This window comes from Alosa sapidissima, chromosome 21 (genome assembly GCF_018492685.1).
Source record: "Alosa sapidissima isolate fAloSap1 chromosome 21, fAloSap1.pri, whole genome shotgun sequence".
Lineage (NCBI taxonomy): Eukaryota > Metazoa > Chordata > Actinopteri > Clupeiformes > Clupeidae > Alosa > Alosa sapidissima.
The window spans coordinates 23,001,150-23,013,649 of NC_055977.1; the positions used below are offsets into that span (position 1 = coordinate 23,001,150).

The following is a 12,500-nucleotide window of genomic DNA, read 5'->3' on the forward strand; positions in this document are numbered from 1 at the left end:
CTCCACCGTGCGCGAGTGTCTGTCTTCGGGCCTGTGGAGCGGTACAGAGACCCGCTGCCTGGGTAAACACACACACACACACACACTAACACGCACAATAGCACAATGCTAACGCTATCTTGCCCCAGGCCCTTGAGTCTTACTCGTTATTGTTCAGGTTCCTTTATTCAGGTGTCTTCTCCGGCATGATGAGTCATTGTAGTGGGATAGTTGTAGGGCTCTCTTTCTCATTCTGCCCTCTCTATACGAAATGTCCCTCTTCCGTTTGAAAGAGATCTGTGTTTTATTCCTCTGGGTGTGTGCGTCTTTTTTTAAATGCCACAATGTCTTCTCTTTTTTTTATTCTCTGGCTCTCTACCTGTTTCTCTCCTTTTTTCTCTCTGTGTCTGTTTCTGCATCTCTCTGTCTTTTCCGCTTCCCTTTCTTTCTCTGTCCTCTCTCTCTCTCTCTCTCTCTCTCTCTCTCTCTCTCTCTCTCTCTCTCTGTAGCGGGCCACTGTGGCACCCCTGAGCCGATAGTGAACGGTCAGGTGATTGGGGAGAACTACGGCTACAGGGATACGGTGGTGTACCAGTGCAACCCCGGCTACCGCCTCATCGGCTCCTCTGTGCGCATCTGCTACCAGGACCACAACTGGTCAGGAGAGCTGCCAGTCTGCGTCCGTAAGTGTCCTCACTCCCTCTCCCCCATTTTCCATCTGTATGTTGGTCAGTTGTACCTATCTTTCTTTCTTTCTTTCTTTCTATTTTTCTTTCTTTCTTTCTTCTTGCTTTCTGTCTGTCCCTCCATCTGCATCTGAGAGATTGTACAGGCAGATTTTGCACTCTTCTTAATTGCCACTTGTCATGCCATGCAGTATGGTGCCCATGTAAAAGATGGCAGAAGTCTCATGCAGAGTGTGTGTGCATGGCTGACTATGCAGGAGCAGTAGGCGGGGAGCTAAAATGCTTTGCCCTTTTTCTCTCCTCCTTTGTTCCTTGCTGTCTCTGTTGGGGGTCGGGGGTGGGTGAGAGTGGGGTCTGTGCATCACTAGGGGCCAGGCGAGGCTGTCCGTGTTCTCTCTCACTGCTTGCCTTGCCTCTTCAAGAGCTTTGGCATTTAAGCTAGGCCGTCTTCTTCCTCCTCCTCCTCCTCCTCCTCCTCCTTTTTCCTCTCCTCTTATTCTGCTCCATCACAAAAGAGCCAATCTTGTCTCAGTGAGCATTTTTAATTAAAGATTTATTGTCAGTCCGCCACGGAGGTGGAATGACACACGGGCCTCGCCATCAGAACATTCGGAAGGATTTTATTTCCGGAAACTTCTCTCCCCCTACCCGTCTCCCCCTCCCCACTTCTACCACTAACGAAATTTACCTCGGTCTGGGAAGGTGGATTTCGCTTGTCCCTAGCCGGGCAGAGAAACAAAATTGACTTGACAGGACGAATTAATTGAATTGAGGTGAAATGTAGATAGGTTAAATGTATTATTGCATCATTAATGGAGCGGACTGGACCGTGGCAATAGCGGATGGCTTTCAGGTTACCCTCCGCAAATCTCTCCCCGTGTCATTTAGCTCGAGAGGGTGGAGGTAGGAGGGGGGAATAAAGAGAACGTCGCACACTAACTAAAGAGAAGGGAAACTTTTTTTGCATTTGTGTGGGGTGTGCGTGATTCTAATCGCAGGGCAAGCAGTTCCTTCGTGTTCGGGATGGTGAAATGCGTGGGTAAGGGGGTGGGGGGGGGATAGTATTGCCAAGGCTGCCATCCAAGAAAACCATTTGTGCCTTTGGCAGTAAGTTGTGTTGTTGGCACTCACCCACCCTCTTTGTGGGGTCAAAAGAACACAAATGGAAGACGTTAGCAGCATTTTTTGCTGCTCAAGACCACGGGGTGTTGTTGTTATGATTTCTCTCTCCGTTTTTGCTAAGTAACAAAAACATCATGCTAAGCCTTCTGAGCCCAGGTAGCACTTAGGTGCAAATTACTGGGCATCCAAGGTAGTCTCTGAGCTATTTGGTGTTATGGCCCAGAGTTTTTTTTTTTTTTTGGAAAAAATGCCTTATCTTTTCAGCTGAGGGGGTTTGAAACAGACTAAATCCTTCTTCTGTCTGAGGGGCTACGTACCGATCGTTGCATCGGCGAAATCAGGCCTTACCGGTAATCCGGCAGCCAAACAGTCGCCGCACCGCCGGGATTTGGACGGAAAACAAAACACTCGACTACCTGTCTCTCTGCCTGCCGTCTGACGTCCACGGAATTTGTCAACATTTTTTAAAGTTGAGCGTCTGATTTGTTCTTGTGATTTGTTCTCGCCGTGGGAACAACTTTGTTGAGATGCAGACTTACTGACTTGTGCAACCCACCATGTTGTCCTTGTGTACTTCTCAGTTTTGTGGATGTGGAGGCTTAGAGGACACTTTCGTGTGTGTGTGTGTGTGTGTGTGTGTGTGTGTGTGTGTGTGTGTGTGTACTTACTGTAGGTGTGGTCCCTCTCTCTTTGTGTGTGTGTGTGTGTGTGAGAAAGAGAGAGAGAGAGAGAGAGAGAGAGAGAGAGAGAGAGAGTGTGTGTGTGAGCATGCTGTGGTATATGATAGCATTCAGCTCTTTTAACAGGGCCATGATTCAGTTTTAAATTCTGGTTCTGCTCGTCCCTCAGATGTGTGGGAAATTGCTTCAGTGCAAAGAGAAACAAATTACATCTGTAATTATGCAAATGAGCTCGCATTGTTTATGAGAGCGGCTGCGAGGGGAGATGAGGAACCAAACGTGCCTGCGCACACAAGCGAAGTGAGAGAGAGAGAGAGAGAGAGAGAGAGAGAGAGATGAAAAGAAGGAGAGAGAGTGTGTGTTAGAGAAAGAGAGTGTGAGAGAGAGAGAGAGAGAGAAAGAGAGAGGAAAAGAAGAAGAGAGTGTGTGTTAGAGAGAGAGTGTGTGAGAGAGGAAAAGAGAGATGAGAAGAAGAGAGCGTGTGTGGGTGTTTGTGTGAGCGAGAAAGAGAGAGAGATAGAGGGAGCAGAGGTATCATGAGACGAAGATAAACAAAGTGATGTTTTTTGCCCGGCGGCGGTGAGAGGTCCTTGCCTCCACCACTCCGAGAGGGCTGGAGAAGGCGGTAAGGGCCCTTGGCTGAGGACACGGCCAGTTCTGGGCGTAGGGCTCTGGGCTCGTGCCTCCCCTCTCCCTCCTCCACCTCCTCCTCCTCCTCCTCCTCCTCATCCTCCTGCTGCTGCTGCTGCTGCTGCTGATGCAGGTGGAGGCTACAGCTAGAACCAGAGCAGGCCTGTCAAATTCCCTCTCCCACACTCCCAGCACTGGGGAGAGGGCCCGCACTGTTGGCAGCAGCAGTCAGTGGTGTTAGGCCTTGCAGAATCAAGGTTGTGTGTGTGTGTGTGTGTGTGTGTGTGTGTGTGTGTGTGTGTGTGTGTGTGTGTGTGTGTGTTTAGGCTTAGATGCTCTAGACACTTTTTCACTTCTAAAAGTGTGTGTGATTTTGTGTGTATGCATCTGTATGTTTGTGTATAGTATATTTTTGTAAGTGTGTGTTTGTGTGTGCGTTTCCCTGTGAGCCAGAAAGGGTGAAGGTGCTTATCTATATCGTTTTTTGCCAGACACATGGTCTCTGTGGCTATCCAAACTTTTCCCAAGCTTAGAAGTTCTCTCATCTAAGTTACCTTAAAGTTTGTTTTTATGTGTGTGTGTCTGCATGTGTGTGTGTGTGTGTGTCTGCGTGTCTGTGTCTGTCTGTGTGTCTGTGTGTGTGTTTGTGTGTGACTGTGTGTGTCTGTGTGTGTGTTTGTGTGTGACTGTGTGTGTCTGTGTGTGTTTATGTGTGTGTGTATGTGTGTGTCTGTGTGTGTGTTTCTGTGAGTGTGAGTGTGTGTGTGTGTGTGTGTGTGTGTGTGTGTGTGTGTGTGTGTGTGTGTGTGTGTGTGTCTGCATTTGTCACACAACTTCATAACCAGACAACAAGACAGCGAGCCTCTCTGTGTCATTGTCTCTCACAGTCGTGTGCCCCCTCCCAGCTATCGCCCTACAGAGCCCAGTAAACTCTAGCCACTGTGCTGCCTTTGTCTGCATGCCTCATTTCTTATCAACTTCCTCAAACAAACAGCCAGATTGCGGCTTGATGAATGCGGCACAGCACTCTGTAGAAGCACACTGTAAAGTCTGAAGGGGAGGCTTGTGGAGTTTGCCAAGTGGGTTTTTATTGACCCCGCCGTTTTTAGTCACGTCTTTTGATTTTCAAAAAGGGCCCGACCCCGACAGGAGAGTAAATAAGTGCCTGGCATTTGGGTCACAGTGAGACGCCTTGACAGCACCTTCATCCTGCCTGTCAATAGCATTTGGCCCTTATACGCACACACACACACACACACACACACACACACACACACACACACACACACACACACACACACACACACACACGTACAAACACAAACTCAGATACACATACACACACACACACACACACACTAGACGTCGTGGCTCCCGTCCACCCACTAATCCGTTGACTGGATGCCCGTCTAGGCTTGAGCAACCACTCTCACGCCCACCGTCACCCTCACATGACTGGACAATTACTTCCCGCAGTTGAGCACAAATAATAGTTAAGGGCCGTCAGCAGGAGGAACGTCCGCAGCTATAGGGCACTCGGTGGATGCAGCTCTTGACTTACACTCTTGCCACAGGAGGAGGAGGAAGAGGAGGAGGAGGAAGGGAGATGACAAAAACACCCCTAACCAGAGCAGAGAGCTCTGGGTTGCATGTTGAAGGGCAGTGCCATAGGAAGGCAAAGGAAGTGCGTTCAATGTCTGCTTGCTCTGTGTAATGTTTAGCAAAACAAATTTGTTCTGAGATTGAAAGCTGAGTAGCAGTAGTATAGTAGATTATAGTTCTGCACATCTGACGTGGGGCTTTGGTCTTTGAGTGGCAGACATCAGAAATCATGTGACACATAAAGGCGTTTTTGTGTGTGCAGTATTACAACTGTATAACACTCTGATCTCTCAGCCTGGGTTTGCATCAAGCCCAGTGCTTTCAGTTGCAACACATGGGAGAATGGAGGGAAAACTTGTATACCATATTGAAGTCATTTCATATCTTCCCATTCTAAGGCACCACTTTATAAAAAAACATTAAGTAAATTGAGAGCGAATGGGGCTTTTTGTATCAATGTAAGATGAAGTAAAACTATTCAAGTACCTTGTTTATGCTCATATGGTCATCCTCTGCCCTTCACCCATGTAGCTATCAGCTGTGGCCACCCGGGCAGCCCCATCTACGGCCGCACGGTGGGCAACGGCTTCAACCTGAACGACGTGGTGAGCTTCTCCTGCCACACGGGCTATGTGATGGAGGGCCCGGCCCGCGCCCAGTGCCAGGCCAACCGGCAGTGGAGCCATCCACCACCAACGTGTAAAGGTGGGGAAAAAAGTTAAGTCTTCTATTCACACGGAGCTTGTCCGCCCCATCCAGCATCCACCTGCTTAAGCCACCTTTCGCACTCGTTTGCTGGGGTAAGGAGGGATGGAGGGGGAGGAGGAGGAGGAGGAGGGGGACATTTTTAGAAAGTTCTGCCCGCCACTCACCTGGCCACATTCACCAACAGGGGACCTCTGCATGCGGAGAATAGACACTGAAATTAGCAGAATTGCCTTGCTTTGTGTGATTGTATGGAGGAAATAACAACGCAGCCATTTCAGACTAACTCCTGTTCTTTTCTAAACACTAACTAGCATGGCTATTGTAAGAATGCATGAGTTGTGCTAACAGAACACAAGGCTGCTAATATTGCATGGACCATGGACTCCTGGGATGAGTTTGGGGTGGGGTCGAGCTAGAAATCGATGTGGAAATGTACTCATGAGTCCTGGAACACAGTGCATCTAACACCTCTATGATTGTTCACATTAGCTAAACCAGGAGGTGAGACGTGTTTCTGTCAAGCCGCTTCCAAAGTATACAGATATTCTTAGCCACCGCACGCTAATTCCCTAATTAGCTCGCAGCCACCTTGATTGAAGAGGTGCTAATTTGTGTAAATCAGCCCAGCGGTGCTTGCTTAACAGGTCTTGTGTTCCGCATTGATTGCCAGATACACTTAAAGCCAAGTAGTCACGGCCCTGTGCTGGCTAGCTTCTGATTCAACTCACTGAACATTCAACTCTAACAAACTACATTTCCACTCCCGCTCATTTGCCTTAGATAATAATAGTGCATATACTGTAATTAAAGCAGTCACCAAAGCCATGGAAGCTATGAGTCATGTTCCAATGACAGTAGATCCAGTGAAGTATGGAGGTACGGACTTAAGTATAATTGAAGTACTCCGCTCTGGTGAGTTATACGGTAAGCACAGCATGCTGCAGTGGTAGTGTAGTAGTAGCAATGGAGTACCACTAGCCTGTAGCAATAGAGTATGATCAGTGTGTAGTAATAACAATAAAGTACTACCAGCCTGACGATGCTATTGCCAAATAACACCTGTATCCACTTTTTCTCTCTCTCTCCCTGTCTCTCTCTCTCTCCAACTTTTTATTTTTCTTCCCTCTCTCCATCGTTCGGCACGTTCAGTGGTCAACTGTTCGGACCCGGGCATCCCAGCCAACTCCATCCGGCAGAGCAAGATCGAGCACGGCAACTTCACCTTTGGCACGGTGGTGTTCTACGACTGCAACCCGGGTTACTACCTATTCGGCTCGCCCGTGCTCATGTGCCAGCCCACAGGCCAGTGGGACAAGCCTCTGCCGGAGTGCATCGGTGAGCGCCGCATGGAAGCCCAACGTTTGCCTGCATTAACTGCCGGACATTAATCTCCTTTAGCTCTTCTCCTCTGTCCTGGTCCCCGTCGTCTTGTTGTTTTGTGTTAACCTCTCGCCCGTCTCTTCTGAAGTTATTCTGCCCTTTCAGGACTATTTCGTGTCTTCCTGATTTATTTCTATTCTCTTTCTCCTCACTTCTCCTCTCATCTCTTCTTCTTTGTTTATCTTTCCTCACCCTCATCTTTCTTCATTTTCTCCTCGACTCTATTCTTTTTTTCTCATTTCTTCTATTCCTGTCTCCTTGTTTTCTCTGCCTCTCCTCTCATCTCTGAAAGTGTTTGCTTTAGTTAGTGCTTTTCTTCTCTTGAATTCTCTTTTCCTCAGTTCTTCTCACTTTTTCCACATATCCCCACCTCTCCTGTTTTCTCCTCTCTCTGTTCTCTCCTCCTTTTTTCCTTGATGCCTTGTCTTTTCTCCTGTCTTCTCATCTCATTTGATCTCATTACTAATTACCATCTCGCTCCTTTAATCGAGCCTCAATTAGCTGCTTGACCCTTTCCCCCTCTTCCACCTGCTGTTAGAGATGTGTGGATCAGTTACAGGACAGGTGTAATATGCAGCTCCGGTTAGATTAATTAGCGATGCCAGGTTTGAGCTCCCCCCCCCCCCCCCCCCCCCGTATCTTGTTTGATCGGGCGCACATCCTGTAAAACGCCAACTGAAGCTTCCGTCCATTCAAACTCACTCAGACATAGCAATGCCAGCTGTGCCCAACAGTTTTGTGCCCGTCGCCCACACGAGCGTCCCTCGACTATGGCGGAGCCTGCCGTTACTGCTGGGCAAAGCCTCCAAACATCTATTAATCTCTACACAAATCATGCTGGTGTTTTTTTTTTTTCTGTGTGTGTGAAATGAGTAGACATTCATTCATTGTGCTTGTTTTCCAAAATGGCCGCTGGCTCATGGGTGAAAACTAGTTTGGGTACACATCATTTCTGATAGGATAGCACCTCTGACACACCCACCAAAGAAGAGAAAACTACTTCAAAAGCCTGTTGCATATCCTTGTGCATCGTTGTGTGACTAAACATGTCGTTCAATCAGGAAATTGTAGCAGGACGGTGTGAAACGTTTTGAAATTGCAACCGTTCAGCTTCTCTTGGGAACACATTAATTTTTTGGCCAAGTTGTTGAAATACCAGTATGTGCACTGATCACCATATGTTTATTTATTAATGTTCTGTGAAGTTTAAGAGCCTTATTTTCACTAAACCATTTAAAAATCCTTTGTCACTTAATTACACATTGTCATAGCAGCTGTCCTCGTCTTTTTGATCTATCTGGTCATTGGAACTGTCTGAAGTGGCCCCGGTTGCTAATTAGAACAACTGTTATAACAGCACCGCACTTTTCATCTTGGAGTACAAAAGCAGGTGGTTAATCCACAGCATATTTTTATTCAAGGTGTTGTCAATACGCCCCGTTGGTGGGAAGTGTCAATTTGCTCTAGAGAAGTGGGCCCTGGTCCAACTCCAAGACCTTCAGAGAAGAGGGAGCGTGACTACACGGGGGGGCACTGGAGGGAGCGTGGAGTTCCATGCTAATGTTCTATGCTAAGATTATCCCCATATGGTTCGGTCTGATGTACTTTTATGAGCATAAACTCACACGCATGAATGTCAGCCTCTATGCACCAAAAGAAATGAACAAATGTGAGAAATCTAGTCCATACTTTTAGCTGTGTTTTGTGTTTGCAGATAGACTGTTAGCAGATAGACTAACAGGCAGTTTGTTAGTTTGTTATATGTGTATGTTTAATGTTTTCTGTTTTGTGCACTGTTTGATCTGGACAGTGGTGGACTGTGGGCACCCGGGCTCTCCGCCCAACGGGCTGCTGATCGGGGACAAGTTCACCTTTGGCTCCACGGTGCGCTACTCCTGCACGGGCGGCCGCAAGCTCAAGGGCGAGTTCTCACGCACCTGCCAGCTCAACAGCCACTGGAGCACACCTATGCCCTTCTGCTCAGGTGAGGGTGTGTGTGTGTGTGTGTGAGAGTGTGAGAGAAAGAGTGATAGAGAGATAAAGAGAGAGATGCACATTTCAAAAGACTCCCCTATCTATCCATCACAAAGTGAACATCCATGGCCTTTCTACTCAGTTTAGAAAGAATGTGTGTGTGTCTGTCTTTGTCTGAGTGTGTGTGTGTGTGAGAGAGAGAGAGAATGAAGGATAGAAAGAGCAACACATCCATCTCTCTAGACAGTGCAGTGCACCTCTGCCCCTTTGCACCGGTTGCCGAGTAAATGAGTGGCAGAGTGAAAGAAAGAAAAAAAGAAGGTAAAAGCGGTCGAGAGAGAGGGCCACTAACAGTACCTGCAGGCCTGTCTAACCATTACTCCCCCTCTCTATCTCTCTCTTTATCTGTCTCTCTATCTATCTATCCATTCCTCCATCCATCCACCCAAATGAGTCGGGATGTAAGAGCAGACAGTGCACGTTAGCTCCTATCTGGAACATGGCTCTGGGGTCGGGCCGATAAGCCCACACTGATATGACAACAGTGGGTGTGCTGAACAGCGCGTCTCGGCACAGAGGAAGCAACTTACGCGAGTGTGAGTCCGCCACTTTGTTTTGCCCAAATAATGGGCAAAATCGACAAACAAAAAAAAAAAAAAAAAAGAAACGCTCAGGCTTGTCCCTCAGGAGAAGATTATATTTAGCTGACTTTTTTTATCAGTGGTTTTTGTCCCTCTTTTCAGCTTCTTTTCACACATTCTTTTTTTTTTTTTTTTGTCACACCCATTGGCACAGATAGTGTTGTGAAAGCAATTGCATTGGTAGGAGACAGAGAGATAAAGGGAAAAAACTCATTCGATGAATCTTATCCGCGCCGGCTAAACTGACTGTTAGCTTTGAGCTATTATTTGATATTAGTTAGCAAGTGTAGCCTGAAGTAGCCACGGGTTTAGGGGTAGTGTGAGAGGCAATGGTGACGGATGGATGAACAAACAAACAAATGTGTGTACGACAGCTTTCTTCCTTCCCTCTTTCCTTCACTCCTTCCCTCCCTCCCTCCCTCCCTTCCTCCATCCTCATCAGCTCAGGCCTACTACAGTATGTGGGCCGTTCCACCTGACGTCAGAGGGAGAGAGAGAGAGAGAGAGAGAGAAGGAGAAAGAGGGAAGGGATAGAGGGAGGATTTGTGGGCTCTCGGGTTACAAATAATCCAACTCTCTCTGGCCTCTAACAAACTCATCTCAGCCCTCTCCCAGTCATGAAGTGTTTTGCCCTTCTTTCGTCTCTCTGTGTCTCTCGTTCGTTTGCTTCTTGCCCTCCCTCTCTTGTCTCTCATTCTCTCCCACACTCTGCCCTTTGTCTTACCTCTCTCTATCTCTCACTCGCTCTCTCGCGTCCTCTCTCTGTATCCATCATGGCCTCTCTCTCGCCAGTGCGCCACTCAGTATGCAAATTAGGGAAATAAATACATTATAATGTGGCAGCGTGGATGGAAATCTTTATCTCCAAACATTCAATTAGAGATTGCAGTGACCCTGTTGAGACGGAGGTGCGTGTGAGTTGGTTCTGTGTGTGTGTGTGTGTGTGTGTGTGTGTGTGTGTGTGGACTTGGTATTTGCTCGAGGTGAGACAATTGGAAGGGTAGTTGGAAAGACCATTTGTGTTATTATGACCGCCGCGCAGCGAAGCGGCGGTCATATAGGTTTAGTCAGATTTCTTGTTTAGTCTTCTTCTTTTTCGCATGTCCAAATTTCCGTCAAGGATTCCCGGGACACTGAAAGACCAGGGTACACGAAACTTGGTGGGTATGTAACTCCACATGGATAGCATGGAACCATCGTTTTTCGTTTTGATCTGTAGCCCCCCTGCTGGACTGGACCCCCCGAAAGGAGCGTAGGGCACAGTTTTCTGTGAATATCTTGAGAACCGTAGGGCCTATTTTTATGTATGTTTGCCTCCAGGGGTCATGTTAACCCATTCCATGTGCACACATGTGCATAAACAGATACACACGCACACACATACATTCACAGTAATCATACGGATGACACATACTCACACAGTAGACATATGTACGCATGCATGCACATGCACAAACACACATACGCAGACAAACACACACACACACACACACACACACATAAACATAAACGTGTGCATGCACACAATTCAAGAATTTCTCAGAATTATGAACAGGCAAGATGGTGGTGGGGTTGTATAAAATTAATTTTACATGTGAAATCTATGAACTAATCATGTCTTGGTACTTGTTGTCTAGCAGATACCAATGAGAATTGAGTGTGGATAATGCAATTTAGTGAGACAGTTAGAATCATATACTGTAGGCCTTTCAGTGTGATTTATTTTTGTGGAAAAAATGTGCTGGACTGGGCGGCGGTCATATTTTGTACCGCTCTGCGGTACATCTAGTTTAACTTCTGTTATTACACAAGTTATTTTCCCACTCGAGAAAGAATGGCGTTCACTTGGGGAATCAGTCTCTCCAATGTTCTCTCTTTCTCCTTCCCTCCCTCCCTCTCTCTCTCTCTCTTTGTTGGGAATTACGGCATCTTTGGTGAAGGTAATTGATCGGGGAAGCTTGGTTTGGATGTTGTTTTTCTCTGAGATGTGCGCACCATATGCTTTTCACCACCCACAGCTGAAGAAAGAGCTGCCTTTCTTTTATCTCCTCCCTCTATCCCCTCTCTCTCACTCCCCTCTTCCCCCTTTTATCTCCTCCCTCTATCCCCTCTCTCTCACTCCCCTCTTCCCCCTTTTCTCACCTCCTCCAAATCCCTCTCACACACTCATTTTTTTTGCCACTCCTTTTCTTTCCCCCCCTCTCCATCTCCACTCTTCCTTTCTTCCTCCTGTGCCCCTCCTCTCCTCTCCTCTGTCTCCCCACCTTTCTTTTCCTCTTGCTTCCCTCTCTCCCACTAAGAGGCTGTGAGTCTTACAGCTATTCGCTGCCTTAAAAAGGCAGCATAGTAATAGTAGCAGTTTCAGTCCATGAGCCAGATTTCAGGAACACGCTGCAGAGAAATGGCTGTTACATCACCAGCTCAGTGCACATAGCCAGTGGAGTTAGTGTGTCATCCCACATGATCCGCAGCCACACTACAACACACACACACACACATACACACACACACACACACATACACACACACTCAGACAGACACACACAACCCCCCCACACACATTCACACACCTACAAACATATACACCTAAATGACTCAGGGAATCATATTTATTCAGACACACACACACACACACACACACACACACACACACACACACACACGTAAACTCACACTCTCACACTCCCCCTCTAAGCCATTACATAGAACACAGCTCTCCCCAGACACAAGGACTTGGCTCTTTGTGTGTGTGCTTGTTCAGCTAAATCTCAAGGATTCCTCATGAAACACAGCATCATAATGGGCTATCCTTGATATTCTTCTTCTTAAATTCTAAGAGAATTTTTTTTATTTTTTAGATACAGTGATGGCCAAAAGTATTGCCAGCCATGCTAAAGTTGACTGAAAAGAGGAATATAAAATCATCTTTTGGAAATTGATCTTAATGCCTTAAGTGAAAAATGAGGAATTATCTAACCTTTAAGGACACCAATGGGTGTTATTTCAGTTAGCCTATTAGCTGGTTTGATGCTCAGCTAATAGGCTAACTGAAAAAACACCCATGCCAATCTCTAGGTATGGTGAAGGGTATGTGATGA

At 47.0% G+C, this 12,500-nt stretch overlaps 1 protein-coding gene across 1 annotated transcript in view; it reads left to right on the forward strand.

The window, feature by feature from the left end:
• csmd3b (CUB and Sushi multiple domains 3b) overlaps positions 1-12,500 on the forward strand; it is a 387,713-nt gene that overhangs the window by 330,003 nt on the left and 45,210 nt on the right. Inside the window, 5 exon segments of the mRNA XM_042077517.1 lie at positions 1-62; positions 489-662; positions 5,231-5,404; positions 6,557-6,742; positions 8,598-8,771. The exon segment at positions 1-62 is cut by the window's left edge and continues 112 nt beyond it. Coding sequence (XP_041933451.1) covers positions 1-62; positions 489-662; positions 5,231-5,404; positions 6,557-6,742; positions 8,598-8,771 — 770 coding nt within the window.